Here is a 15622-nt window from a genome sequence, read left to right on the forward strand (position 1 = left end):
CAGAGATGGTTGGGAATGAGGTCCAGTGCCAGTGATTCGCATCGTGACTGGCTCCTTATACATACACATGTCTTAGCATGGTTCCCAGTTATCAACCTAGCACTCTTGTCTAAAAACTAAACTTGTTTACCACTTTTCCATCTCTTCTCTAGTGCATGTGTAAGCTGTTCTGTACAATTGACTGCTGGTTCATTTGCCGGGGTTGAATTAGGCACCGTTCCCACTGTGCTACTGGCTGGACACATTTGAATGTGTTTGCCTGGACAGATCAAAACTCACCCATTAAAATGCCTGAGGTTAGCATGCTGCAGAGAGAGAGAGAGAGAGAAAGAGAGAGAGAGAGAGAGAGAAAGAGAGAAAGAGAGAGAGAGAGATGTAGAAGGGCAGATTCAGAGAGAGAGGGGTTAGAGAGGGAGAGAGAGATAGAGGTTAGAGGGAGACCGAATACACACAGAAATACAGAATATTCCTCTACGCCTCAAGGAATATATACATTTCCTTGCAAGTGTGTGAGACACAGCCATCAAAAGGAAAATCAGGCTCCTCCAAGTACAACTTTGATTTTGTCCAATATATCTGCATCCAGAGAACTCATGGAAGACAGTAATGACTGTTGACAGCGGGCAGAATAAAGTGAGATTAGCAGCAGGAAACACAGTGAGTCAGTGGAGAGTGGGTTGACAGTGATGTGAAGAGAAAGGGGGAAGTGACTAGCTTTAGTTTGCAAAAAGAAATATAAGGAGCAAGGGCTAGCTAGCGTTAGTACTGGGCTACAGTGATATAAGGAGAAAGGGGCTTAGTGAATAGCTTTAGCGTAGCATTAGCGCTGGGCTGCAGTGATGTGAGAAGGGGCTAGTTAGCGTTAGCTCTTTGCCGCAGTGATGTGAGGAGAAAGGGGCTTGTAAGCACTGGGCTGCAGGGATTTGAAGAGAGATTGGCTAGCGTTAGCATACCACTGGCCATGGCTAACGCTGATGTGGCGTGAGATCGTGTCAGGGCTAACGGGTAACTGTTATGATGTCACCCAACCCAAAATATACTCATTAGAATTATTAGAGTTTTATAAGCATGACTGCTGATCATTTAATACAGCCAGGTAGCTCAATAGATGTAGCCTACCAGTTTCCCGGACTCAGATTAAGCCTATTCCTGGCCTGAAAAGCATGAAACTCAATGGAAATCTTAAACTTAATTTCAGGCTTAATCTGGGTGTGGGAAACTGGTCCTGAGATTGAATGACAATGACAACAGTAAATTGAATAAGGCAGAGTATTCTTCATCCTGCTCCATCAGAGACAGACAGACAAAGGCTCAGACAGACAGACAGAGGTGCAGGAGGAGCTGTACACAGGGCTGTAGCCACTGAGGCTCTGATTGAGTGTGATTGAGCCACTGTGATGTCTAGAGTCCTATTGTTTTTAGGAAAATTACCAGCATTAACGGCACAGATGCCTGCCATCCTATCTGGGACGCGACGGCGACAGCAGCCCACGATGCAGTTTGATCTCAGATGGGAAGAGAAGGAAAAGATTTAGATGATATCCCCAATTTAGCCAGCAGCATACCACCCTGCATACCACTGATGGCTTGCTTCTGAAGCTAAGCAGTGTTGGTCCTGGTCAGTCCCTGGATGGGAGACCAGATGCTGCTGGAAGTGGTGTTGGAGGGTCAGTAGGAGGCACTCTTTCCTCTGGTCTGAAAAATATCCCAATGCCCAAGGCCAGTGATTGGGGACACTGCCCTTTGTAGGGTGCTGTCTTTCAGATGGGATGTTAAACAGGTGTCCTGACTCTCTGCGGTCATTAAAGATCCCATGGCACTTATCGTAGGGGTGTTAACCCTGGTGTCCAGGCTAAATTCCCAATCTGGCCATCAAACCATCACGGTCACCTCATAATCCCCAGTTTACAATTGGCTCATTCATCCCCTTCCTCTCCCCTGTAACTATTCCCCAGGTTGTTGCTACAAATGAGAATATGTTCTCAGTCAACCTACCTGGTAAAATAACGGATAAATAAAAATTGTGCACAGAACTGCAATTTTAATCAGGATGTAAATTGTCCTTTTTGATTCAGAATCTGAGAGGTGAATGACATAGATGTCACAGTCCTGCATAAAATGGCACGAATCAATACCAATCCTGTTGACTGTCTGTTGGAAATGAGTCGATTGTCACCCCTAATGACCATGTCCTGATAGAACGTCAGAAGACATTGATTGTCAGTAGTAATTAGAATACGTGTGTCTTGTCAGTAGAATGTTAGTATGGTCCGTTCCTGCCTGTCTTTCCGAGCTGTTCTCTTACACAGACAGAAATAGCTGATCTATCTCTCTCTCTCTCTCTCTCTCTCTCTCTCTCTGCGACACATCAAATAGAGGAGCGGATGTGTGGTGGTGTGAGAAAGAAGATACCACCTCCTCAGAGCAGTGGGAGTGCAGCAGTATACACAGCAGAGTCACCCAGGTGCGGAAACAGAGCTGGCTCTGCTTAGTCTTCTTATGACAGATAATTTTGTTATGGGGATAATAACCACAACATTCATCTCCCTTATCGCCGCTAACACAGACTCGCGTTACACGCCAGACGCTTCTTTGCTATCGTCACCGTTGTATAACACTGTAAAGATGTTTATAAAGGGAATCATATGCGGCGATACATGCTGTTGATGTATGCTCTGCTCTGTCTGTGTAATCTATAGGGGATGTATATGGAACCATCTGTGGTGTCGCGTAGCCACGGTGCGTTTGTAACCTTGTGTATGGGGGAAAACTTTGTGAATTCGAATTTTAATCAAGAATGACATTTTCAGGTCAGTAATACAAAGAAAGTAATACACCACTCAAAAGATGTCTACACAGAGCTGCAGTTCTACAGTCAAGATCAAGTTATTTTTTTTAATCAAAGGGACCGTTTTTGTTGGCTATAGAAAAGCTTTTTTTTAGAAACCAAAAACTAGACTGATGACCGTGTGCGCTTACATCTTCTAGTATCAAATACAGACAGAGTGAACAAGATACTCACAAAGTTCAATAAAACGGTTTACAAGAATCACTGACTTCATCAAGGGTTTGAATCACAACACTGTACACTCGGCCATTTAGAACAAGTTACTGTCAGAAAAGACACAGAGACAGAGAGGCCCTGATTCTGACACTAACAGAAGGGCACGACAGAGTATGAAAGTGAGGAAAGGTGTTTGGCAGTGCAGAGTTGTATGCAGAAATCAACCACGACGATTACAGTAATATTAATGTGCATTAAAAGAAAAACAATCACAATATGCTCGTAATATCCTCATATTCCTCCTCCATATCCTTCCTTCTTTCCTTCTCTATATATCTTTCCTTCACTGGAGTGATAGAGTGTGTAGTATACAGTATGTACAGTCCAGTGTGCGACTAAGGCGTGTGTGTGAACTGAATCGCGAGTGCAGAGTTTGAGTGAGGGGTGACGTGAGTATGTCCGGTCCAGCCCAGTCCACTCCAGTCAAGTATTCAGAGTCCACTCCACTCCACTCCAGCCAACCCCTAGTCCACTCCACTGAGTCCCTTTCAGCTCAACACAGTCCAGTATAGTCTGGTGTCCAGTGTCTGGCTTTGTCCGTTCATGTCTGGTCCCAGCTCAGACCACTGGGTTTGTGTACTGGGTTGGAGCACAGTATGTGTATTGGGAGTTGTAGTGCAGTTGTCTCGGCAGTATGGCTGTTCAGATGTTACTTGCTCCCTGCGGATGTAAAGTGTGTAGTCCTGACTCTTTTTCCCTGCTAGTATGTAGTTATATACAGTAGTTGTGTAATAGTATACTGTACAATAGTTGTGTAGCACCCAGTTTGTCAGTCGTGTAGCTAATTGTGTAGTAGCCTACTGTAGTTTTGTACTGTTGGTGTACAGGTATGTAATCTAAGCAGTTGGATCCTGCTTGTGAAATGCTGTATAGTACTATAGTTGTAAAGGTTTGCAGCCTTAGCAATTTGACTCTGCAGGTGTGAAGTTGCACAGTTCTGTGTGCTGGTATGTTTGTATTGTCCTGCAGCTGTGTAGCTGTGTCGTCATTAAAGTTCCAATGCAGCTGTTTTTATCTCAATATCAAATCATTTCTGGGTAACAAGTAAGTAACTTACTGTGTTTGTTTTCAATTAAAATGGTCAGAAAAGAAACAAAAACAGCCTCTTCGCAAATAACAATTTCTTAAGCAAGAATTTTGCCAAAATTGTCTGGGAATGGTCTGAGTGGGGAGGGGAAAACGGAAAAATAGCTGTTATTGGCAGAGACGTTTGTAACTATCTTTCTTATTGGTCTAAGTCATTTATTACCCGGTGATGTCACCAGGCAGGCCAAAAACTCCTTCCCACCAAAACTGGCTGAATTTCAGGCCGTCTTTTCAAAAGGCTCTGATACTAAAGGGGCATTATCATCATTTTCACAGTATTATACCAACCTCATAGTGTGGAAATATACACTGAATATACAACATAGGAAAATCATGTTTTTGACTGCACTGGACCTTTAACAGTAGTCAACAGTGGTTTTAACAGTTGGACCCTGCGGGAGTGTAGTTGCTGAGCTCTCTGCGTATGGTGCTGAAGGGCGACAGCTCCAGCTCTGTGGTACACTCATGCTCATTATCATCACTAGCCGTGCCTGAGGAGTGGGCATGGTTACAGCAGCAGCAACAACAACAGTCCAGGAAGGCTCTGCCTAGCGGACGACATAATAACAGGAGCAACACAGGCGTCACTGCCGCCCGGCAGAACAACAACAGCTGTGAAAGGAGGTGTAAGACCGCCATGGTCCGCTCCGGCACGCCCGCCGCCATGTATGCCGACACGATGTTACAGATGTTCTCAGGGACCACGCAGGCGCCGTAGACGATGGCGAGCGCCACGACGGTGCAGTTCATCTGACTTTCTAGGCGTATCTGCTTCTTGTTGCCGCGGACGGAGGCCTGCTCGGCGCGGCGGATCTTGCGGGCGGTGACGAGGGAACAGCCGATGGTGAAGAGCGTAGGGAGGCAGAAGTAACAGCCGAAGCACCACCAGAGCCGAGCGCCCTCGTAGGTTAGGCCCAGGACGTAGAGTGTATCTGGGAGCGATGTCGAGATGCGCACCACGCAGCGTTCCGTAGGGGGGTCATCTGGGAGAGCGGGGTCCTCTGTGACCAGCTGGCGGATCAGGAGCTCAGGGAGAGCCAATAGGAGAGCTCCGATCCAGATGACGGCAAGCTTGGCTGTAGTGGAGGTGCAGTTCTCGATCATCTCGTAATACATCTGGACATTTGTGGCTGCGCGGAACCGGTCAATGCACAGAGCGCACAGGGTGAACGTGGTCACACCTAGAGATGCCACCTGGGGACAAATACAGGGAGAAATGGTTAATGGTTAATGGTTTGTCAGAATGTTGAATCATCTGACAGTATACACCAAATAGACCTTTTTAAATTTTACTTTCACAAAGACGACAACACCCCTCTTACAAATCTGACAGAGGAGTCTTTCCTTGAATTGAAAGAATGCATCAAACTGAAAAAAGGTGCCAAATTCTAAGCCTCTCAAAGCTTAGAAAACACATCATTCAGAACCAAGTCTCTGCTCTGCTTCGGTTTGAGTCTGAAAGACAGAGGCACAGCAAGGAACCTGGAACATGTTCCTCTCCAGCTGAAATCACTTTGACTGCAGTTACTACAGGGAAAACTAACTGTAGCCAGACCCAGACCCAGCTGCTATAGTCTGTACGGTCCTGCCCTGTGATTACTGCTGCTGCAGTTTACTACATAAACAGTAAAGCTGTGGAGGTTTCTCTCTCTCACCCACTCCCTCTTCTCGTTACATCACTCTCCTTCTCTCATCTCTCTCTCATGCACTCTCTCTCTTTCTCTTTGTCCTCTCTCTCTTGCTCTCTGCCCTCTCTCCTTCCCCACTCCCTCTCCGCTCTCCCTGCCCCTCTCCTTCTCTCTATCTGTTAATTAGACTAGTGTTTCCCAGACGTCCCTGGGAGGCCACAGAGGCTCCAGCCTTCTAAACAGTAACATCCTGCAGAGATCGAGATAGAGAGGAGAGCCACACATGAACTATGGATCTCTGCCAAAGCTGCTACTGTTCTGATGAAGTAGAGCCAAAGGAGAACAACACTGGGTCAGCCAGTAGAGAGAAAGGAAAGAAAATACATGCATGCTATTGTACAGCATGCTCCGGTAGACTTCAAAGAGGTGTGATAGTGTGTAGGTATTCCTAAATCCTTTTATGAGACATTTTGATACCTTGCACCTGGTACATACTCCCGTACACTTCAAAGGAGCATAACATAATCCCCCCCCCCCCGTTAAGTTGGTGAAACATTGATTTAACCAAAACCGTGTATACCTTGTAAACAAGATCCCTCTTCCAGGGTGACTACTGGTGACCTTCAGCCTGTGCAGGTCGTACAGTGTGATTGGTTGCTTTAATTACACCTAGAGGGCTTCCTGCATCCTGGCCAACTGTGCACCTTCGCATCTGTGTGCCAGGTATCTGCCTTCGAGCCCTACTCTGCTTTGTACACTCACACAGGTGCCAACATGGTGAATAGAGCCTGAACACTAGGCTGGAGACAATTCAAACTAAACACTCTCACATAGACAGGGGTGATTTCTTTGATCAGATCTCACAGAGCAGGAGAGAGAGGGCGGGGGGGGGGGGCAGAATAGGACAAGCCCAGCTTTGTACAGATATGTAGATCAAAATATGGGCCAATGGCCATGGTGCTGGAGCTAGTGTGGAGCTAACGTTGCTTAACTGAAAGCTGTGTGTGTTTGTGTGAGTGTGTGTATGCGTGATTATCCTTTCGCTAGCCTAATTATTCATACAATGGCCTGACATCTTTATAATGATTAACAGGCCAATTTGGCAAATACCCTCTCTGTGTAAATGACCCCTGCCACGTCTGCCTTGTCTGTGGCCATGCTGACAGTCTGTACAGCACCATTGTGTCTTAGTTACTTGTATTGTGCAGCAGGTAATAGAGATATTTCCCCTGTTGCTGGTTTAATAATGGCCCACAAATTCCCTGATTAAGCTCCTCTGAGCAGTTGCCTTCAAAACCCATGTTATTAATTGGAGTTCAATGGCAACTGAGTGACTTGATGACCCGCGGCGGGCGGCCATGTTGGATCCTGAGCGGCTGTCGTGGTAATGACTCTTATCTATTGATAAATGGTGCAATGCTCACGGATGCACACACACACACATACACATGCAGACACAGAAACACACACACTGAGCACATGAATAAGCTGAAGACAAAGGCTATTACAGTTCAGGTCTGTTACAGGCTGACTGCGTCTGTCCCTCCCTCCCTCTCTTGCTCCTTCCCCAGACCATAACTCCAACAGGAGAAGCCTAGTCCCCCGGCTGCGCCACTCTGCCACGGGGATCATCAGTCTCCTCTGTACAGTCAGGGAATGGATCATCACAGAGACAGGCTGGCAGACAGGGCTAGATCTGGACCTGAGCGTCATGAAGTCACTACTCTTTGTGACTCCATGACGTAGCCTCTGAACTGTAACACTGATTCAATGTTCACTGTTTTAGCTCTGTGTGTGATACGGTTACCCTGGGTTACTGTTGAGATGAAGCTCATGGCAAATGTCTATTTACAAGTGGACATTACAGTTCTATTCTATTCTACACTGGCTGTGCATACACATGGTTCACACAGTTATAAATTAGTCAATATTTCATTTCTGCTTCTATAATCATTTAGTTAATTTTTGTTAGATTCTCTCTGGGTTGTGATGTTGTTATGTATCTATGTGGTCTATCTCTCAGCAAAGTAAGCATCTACTCATCCTGTAGCTACAAATAGCCTGAATGGGATAATTATCACCCATCATCCATTATTTACAAATACTAATTATATACACTGAATCATTAACATAGCCGGTCAGACCGCATGAGTAATGAGTAATAGAGGGGCAGACAATGTGCTGTTGGGCAGAGTGGTGTGTGTGTGTGTGTGTGTGTGTGTGTGTGTGTATATGTGTGTTGGAAGAAGTGTATACGTGTATGTGGGAGTGTGTGGTGTGTATGTGGGAGTGTGTGTGTATGTGTGTGTGAGAGTCCTTCTCCTAATCACAGTGAGCACGTGCAGAGAGAGGATCGCCGTGGGTAACGATCGGTGGAGGGCAGGCCATCCCACCCATCTGGAATCTCAGCACGCCCTGCTACCGTGTGTGTATGAGTTTCTGCGTGTGTAGGTGAGTGTGCATTTGTGTGTGTGTGTGAGAGAGAGAGAGAGAGAGAGAGAGAGAGAGAGAGAGAGAGAGAGAGAGAGATGTCTAGGTGTGTGTGAGATTTAGTGTGTGTTTGAGATTCAGTGCATGTGTGTCCATAAGTGAGAGAGATTAAGCTTGTGTATGCGTGTGTGATTGAGTCTGTGCATGTGCGCGCCCACATACATGGGTGTCAGGGTGATGAATGTCTAGCTATTAACACCAATCCCAGCACAATACAGTCCTCCACCTCCGACCTCAATGGCTCCCAGTAGAACGTCTATTCCCTGCAGCAGACTGGGATGAGTTTATCTCCCCGCAGACAGCAGCACCTCAGCCTCCCAGTCTCTCTCTGTCTGAGAACGGACAAAGCTGCTGGAGAGAACCCATCTATGCCTATCTGAGCCTCACTGTTCCCACTGAACTTATAGAAGCAATATCTTCACTACTCACTACTGGCTGTGGCTGTTGATATAGCCTACGCTGCAGATGTTAGCCGGGGACGTGATTCACATAACACCACTTGTGACGCACAACGGCCTCTTCCACTTGGCTTCCCTCCTTCGAAGCTCTGCACATCACTGGAGACTTGACCACATACACTTACTCACACACACCACATGACCAGGCCACAGAAGCTATGCACACCGCAGAGAGATCCTTCCTCCCATCAGTGTCAGGGGGACTGTCCATGTCTCAGTGGAATACTGTAGCAGCTCTCCTCCTCTCCTAGCTGTCTGTATCTAATGCATTATCATCACCATGTCAGCTGGGCTCATATCTACCGTCTGGGCTCTGGGGATTGGAATATGGGTTTATGGACGTGTATGAGTGCGTGTCTGTGTGGTCATGTATGTGCGTGTGTCTTCGTCTGTGAGTCTGTCTGATTGCGTCTGCACACACATCCGTGTGTGGATGTGTGCGTGTGGGTCATGAGCCAGCGGGCAACGCAGCCCGAGGCTTCCTCTCCTCCCAGTGGAGTGTTCTCTCCCACATCCTGCCTGCGGAGCGACATTACTCCCCACTTAACCCACATACAGTCACATTGGATCAGCTCAGCACTGCACAGGGCTGAGGACACACAGGGCTGAGGACGCGCACGGACACACACATGCACACGCATGGCCGGGCGACACACATGCATGCACTGACGCATGCAGGGACTCATGGGCATGCATGCCTAAAATTCACAAACGTGCCAGCAGGCACTCACCCATACGCACGGACCCCAACCTCCACACACACACACACACACACACACACACACACACACACACACACACACACACACACACACACACACACACACACACACACACTAGCCAGACGGTCTACTGACACCTTCTTCAAGCGCTCCTCACCCTGCACCTAGTGCTCTACTTCGAACTCATGTTGCTCTGCAGCAGCAACCCAAAATCCTCCGTCAGTTTCACTGCTACACTGTACAATGAGATAAGGAGTTGTGGGAATACGAAACTGGTTTTAACCCAACGGCCTTACAAAGGAAAGGCATGACTGCACACCACACACACAGGTTGAACATTGCATCACACTGATATCCACCCAGGGTAAAGTGAGATGGCTATAAACTGGGTGTGGTGTTTTGTGATTTACTTAGGCCCCTTGTATGTGTAGGTGAGAAAGACAGAGCTATCATACTGTAGTAGATAGGCACAGAGTTGTGTGAGTGTGAGAGAGATAGAGAGATTGAGAGGGCGAGAGCAAGAGAGAGAGAGAGAGAGAGAGAGAGAAAAGGAGAGACACAGAAGTGGGACAAGAAAAAGGGAGAGATAGAGGGAAGGATTAAGTGTGTGGGTAGAGGGAGGCCACTTCTCTTCAGCAGCCAGCAGGTGTGCGTAGCAGTGTCACACTGGGTGTCACAGTGAGATGAGGTGACATCTGATCTTGGTGGGAACTCATCTTGTTTATTATTGTGCCGATGGAGGCTAATCCCGTGTTAGGGTGAATTGGATTAGTGTCATGTTCACTGTGATAGGCTTTTCTATCACAAGTTGTTCTGAATATGACAATAACGCATTATAAATACGTAATACACAATGCAATACTATTTGAAATTGTGCCTATACCAAGAGAAGTGTTCAGATGCCACAAGACACATCTTCCACCAATATAAAGAGAAAATCTGCAGTAGAATAGAATAAAATAGAATAGAACATAATAGAATACCTCCAGATATGGCACGATTTTACAGGTGAATTCTCCCAGTAGCCAGGACTTAGTCAATTCATGGAAAATGACGAGGGGCAGGCAAAAGAAGACGACCACAAAATCCCAGATGGCCAGGTTAGCTATGAGAGAGTTGGAGATGCTCTTCATATAGTAGTTTTGACACACGATGCACAGTATGGCTATGTTCCCTGCTATCCCAGCGATGAAAATGATGGCAGAAACGCCCGTGATAGCATAAGCTCCAAAACTTTCACTTGTCACAGGGTAAAATGGGTTTTTGATTTCGCTTCCAAAATCTGCTGTGTTGGGAGGGGTCATTGGAGTGGCATCCCACGGGTTTTCCTCGCGGTAAGTAAACATATCGCTTCTCCTGGTGAAGAGGTCGAGGGGTAGGTCGGTAGAGGTGAGAGCTAGGGGCTTGGGTATTGGCTCCCATGGAGAAAGAGGGGGGCCCACCCCGTCTACTGCGCTCTGCGCCTGATATAAAGCCATTGAGCTTTTGTTCAACACTTTTCTCCTCCTCTCCCTCTTAAACGCCTTCTTCTGCTCGTCTTTTGTGCCTCTCTTGCGTCTGTCGCTGTCCAGTTGTCCCCCGCGTTGCTGGCCCATTGCTGGGGGTTTAGCGGTATTGTATCCACCTGCCGTCCCCATGGCAGCGGCCGCGCCAATCTCACTATTCAACTTTCTCCTCTTGTGGCGGCGCACCAGGTCCCTGTGCGGGGTGACGGAGTAATCCCCCCGCGTCAGTGTTCTGTTGTCGTGCTGTCGTTTTAATCCTACATGTCTATGCGTTGTTTCGTCCTGAATTACGCGCATCCTTCTCACAGAAGTAGAATGAAAACGTTCCATCCACGTTTGAAGAGTCTGTTTGGAGTAGGACGTACCTGTAGCGTGTCCCCCGGAGCGAGTGCTGTCATAGGCTGTGTTTTGGGGACCCTCTCTGATGGCTGTATGAGCGGTCCTGTGGGTTGTTGTAGCGTTAAGCCCATAATAACCCCCTGCTGTTTCTCTAGTTCGTATGTTTCCATTATTTCTGAGCGATAAGACATGTGCATTCCCCAACAACACACACAGCGTCCTCAGCATCAGAGTCCGCATGGTCCAGATCATAGCGCAAGACAGATATATCCTCCTCAGAAAGCCATCCTTATCTCAGTGCAGAGAACAAACTCCCATTCAGTCTACACCCATAATAACACACAAATTACACTAAACTTAAACCCTCAATGTAGATCCCAAACATCTTATAGGGTTTGCAAACTTTTAGCTCATATCCAAATTCAGCGCACTGTGTTTGGTCTCCGCCGTGCTGTTGTTCTGTGCAAGTCTGCCGCCACCTCCTCCTGTGAGATGTATTTTTGTCAAGTAGAAAGTGCCATGCCTTACCGAACGAGATATCCCTGCAAGGTCCCCATGGAACCACATGCCACTAGCAAAGTCATTTTACAGCGACAACATGGTCACATGCATCTCATCTCCAAAAACAGCAGATCACCGGACTTTCCTTTTTGAGCCGAATAGGCTGCACTGGCTGTGGTTGGGTCTGGCAGAGACTCACAGGCTGTGAGGCGCTGCTGCGTCCTGCTGTGTGTTTGTTACACAGCTGCGAGCTGTGAGAGAAGAGAGGCGCGGCTCTGGCTGGCTCTTCCTGTCCGCTCCGTGGAGCACCGAGGTGAGCTGGGTGTCTCGGGAAGGAATGTGGAAGAAAATGGAATCCCCTGGCGGCTAACCCTGATCTGTCACTCCGCATCCATCAGATCCTGCCTCCAGACTACCGCCGCTGGTAGCCAACCACGCCCGATGACGCGCACGCGATAAATATATTATCATCATATTACACATGGCTTTATCGCCGTATACTGACCACTTTCTCCATGGTGTAATATAATATTTGGCGTTTAAACTATTCTGATGTCTATTTGCTCGATATAAATTATTGTGCAAAACATCTGCAGTAGCCTAGTAGCCTACAGGCTATGTATACACATCTCAGCTAGCATATACAGTTCGACAATCATATGTTTCTTAGATCTTGGTGAAAGCATGGGGGTCCAATGGTTATGCAAACAACCTTTTTGGGAATGGTGCAGGATAGTTGCTTGTCTTTGGAACATTCTCAGAACATTTAAGGAACTTGACAACAAACCAAAAAAAACGTCATTTTCTTGGTATTTCATTACGTTAACAGAATGTTAAAAGTTCAAACATGGTTACATTTCATTTCAATTCTGGTAATGTTCTAGGAACGTTCTCCAACTGGTTTGACATTGGAAATATTCTCAAATTGTTCCAAGAACCTGAAGAAACAACGTTCTTCTGTGGACATTTCAGCACTTCAGCATAACATTTCATTCCGATTTTGTAATGGTTCTATTTAAATTCATGTTCTCAAATTCTTCCCGAGATCTTTAAGAAAATGTTCCATAAAAAACACAAGAAAACTTTCGTGACGTTCTCACGTTCTAACATTTTATTGAAACGCATACATTCTGTTCTCAAATGCTAAGAAAACGTTACATAAAAAAACCCCACAATAATACTTTAGTAATATTCAGAGAACGCTCTAAGAATGTTATTTAAAAATATATACATTCTGTTCTCAGGATCAACAAAACTAACTATATATTATTTGTTAAGCGTATTCAAGTGTTGTGGCCGAGCCCTCTAATTGGCCACGCCTGATCTTAATGTTAGTGATCGTAGTGTTTCCTTTGAAATGGGGTCTGTTTGAATAGACTAAAACGAACAGCTTTGTATGCGTAAAAAACACATGGCATGCTAACTCCATTCTGGTGGCGCAGCGGATTAATTCCATGAATAGACAACAGCAGTTTATAGGTTCGCACAAATCTCACAGATGCTGTGTCACAATAATACAAAAAATGTGTTTGCAGGATTAATGCATAAGGATATGAATGTCCATCTGTCTTATTTGTGCTTGGAGTTCAGTGAAAGTTATAAAAAAAAATACTCAAAATAACCCAGAATTTCTGTTCTCAGAATGTATATAGTCAGAGAACAGACTTGTTTGACAAGAGCTCTGACTCTGGGCTGACAAGAGCTCTGACTCTGGGCTGACACATTAAATTGTTTTGAGAATATGGACAAGATGGAGCCTGTCGAGCCTTGCAGAAACATTTCCTGCAGTAGGAGGGAAGAGGGGAATGTTGTAACTGCTCAAACTGGCCACACACAGTAGGCTAGATACTGTATCATAATGTAATGAACTAATAGACTATTCAAGGTTTGAGGACATTAAGACCACATTGAAGACCAACTGGAGGAAGAAAAGACCGTCTAGTAACAGTCAAAACGGACCACACAGTACCCAGCTAGCACATTAGGTTCCTTGGAAATCGTGGGAATGTACGTTTTTGGTTTCCCAGAACCAACGAAGCCAAAAATGTCCTGATTGGTAAAACTGAATGTTTTTTAAAAAATTGCGCCTGTTCTGGGAACTACATTTTAGGTTGCAAGGAGGTTCTGAGAACGATTTACTATGGTTCCTTTAAAGTTTTCCTGGGAGGTTTTATTAATGTTCTGAGAAGGTAAATTATAGGTTATTAAATAACATTCTGAGAACATGTTTCAATAAGAATTGAATAACACTGCTTGCTTAAGTTTACTGTTTTGAACTCCAACCACAGACAGGAAACATGAAAATATCATGCAAACACATTTGTAATGTGGCATGGTGTCTGTGAGATTCAAACCTATGATCTTTGGTTCTCTATCCATGGAATTTGTCCACTGCACCACCAGGATGGAGCTAACATGCCAACTCATACAAAGCTGTTCATTTTATTCTATTCAAACAGACCCCATTTCAAATGAAACAAGTAATCATTAATATCAGGTGTGGCCAATTAGTCGGCACGGACAATTTTATAGATATATATTTTTTTATTTCACCTTTATTTAACCAGGTCGGCCAGTTGAGAACAAGCTCTCATTTACAACTGCGACCTGGCCAAGATCAAGCAAAGCAATGCGACAAAAACAACAACACAGAGTTACACATAAACAAATATACAGTCAATAACAAAAAAGAAAGGAAACATAGAAAAATTATGTACAGTGTGTGCAAATGTAGAAGAGTAGGGAGGTAGGCAATAAATAGGCCCTAGAGGTGAAAATAATTACAATTTAGCATTAATACTGGTGTGATAGATGTGCAGATGATGATGTGCAAGTAGAGATACTAGGGTGCAAAAGAGCAAGAGGTTAAGTAATAATATGGGGGTGAGGTAGTTGGGTGTGCTATTTACAGATTGGCTGTGTACAGGTACAGTGATCGGTAAGCTGCTCTGACAGCTGATGCTTGAAGTTAGAGAGGGAGATATAAGACTCCAGCTTCATAGATTTTTGCAATTAGTTCCAGTCATTGGCAGCAGAGAACTGGATGGAAAGGCGGCCAAAGGAAGTGTTGGCTTTGGGGATGACTAGTGCAATATACCTGCTGGAGTGCGTGCTACAGGTGGGAGTTGCTGTGGTGACCAGTGATCTGAGATAAGGTGGGGCTTTACCTTGCAAAGAAGTATAGATGACGCAGGTGCGGACAGCGATCGGTTAAAGAGCATGCACTTAGTTTTACTAGCATTTAAAAGCAGTTGGAGGCCACGGAAAGAGTGTTGTATGGCGTTGAAGCTCGTTTGGAGATTTGTTAGCACAGTGTCCAAAGAAGGGCCAGATGTATACAGAATAGTGTCGTCTGCATAGAGGTGGATCAGAGAATCACCAGCAGCTAGAGCGACATCATTGATACAGTGGGGAGAACAAGTATTTGATACACTGCCGATTTTGCAGATTTTCCTACTTACAAAGCATGTAGAGGTCTGTAATTGTTATCAAAGGTACACTTCAACTGTCAGAGACTGAATCTAAAACAAAATACAGAAAATAATTTTGTATCAGTCATTAAAGCTCGTTTTTCAACCAATCCACAAATTTCTTGTTAACAAACTATAGTTTTGGCAAGTCGGTTAGGACATCTACTTCGTGCATGAGACAAGTCATTTTTCCAACAATTGTTTACAGACAGATAATTTTTCCTTGTAATTCACTGTATCACAATTCCAGTGGGTCAGACGTTTACATACACTAAGTTGACTGGGCCTTTAAACAGCTTGGGAAATTCCAGGAAATTATGTCATGGCTTTAGAAGCTTCTGAAAGGCTAATTAACATCA

At 45.4% G+C, this 15622-nt stretch overlaps 1 protein-coding gene across 1 annotated transcript; it reads right to left on the reverse strand.

Annotated features, from left to right (window-relative positions):
* Positions 1–2862: 2862 nt before the first annotated feature.
* Positions 2863–12187, reverse strand: LOC135515976 (prosaposin receptor GPR37-like). Its single transcript, XM_064939886.1, has 2 exons — positions 10432–12187; positions 2863–5344 (listed from the first exon to the last, which is right to left on the reverse strand). Exons 1-2 carry the CDS (start codon positions 11542–11544, stop codon positions 4529–4531), a joined length of 1929 nt encoding a protein of 642 aa, XP_064795958.1. The 5' UTR covers positions 11545–12187; the 3' UTR covers positions 2863–4528.
* Positions 12188–15622: the final 3435 nt, after the last annotated feature.

This window comes from Oncorhynchus masou, chromosome 27 (assembly GCF_036934945.1).
Source record: "Oncorhynchus masou masou isolate Uvic2021 chromosome 27, UVic_Omas_1.1, whole genome shotgun sequence".
Taxonomy (NCBI): domain Eukaryota; kingdom Metazoa; phylum Chordata; class Actinopteri; order Salmoniformes; family Salmonidae; genus Oncorhynchus; species Oncorhynchus masou.

Excerpts from the sequence above, each read along its gene's own strand:
- LOC135515976 (XM_064939886.1), bottom strand. The coding sequence starts at position 11,544 with ATGATCTGGACCATGCGGACTCTGATGCTGAGGACGCTGTGTGTGTTG. Across the intron at positions 5,345-10,431 it reads AAATCGTGCCATATCTGGAG|GTGGCATCTCTAGGTGTGAC; the intron begins GTATTCTATTAT and ends ATTTGTCCCCAG.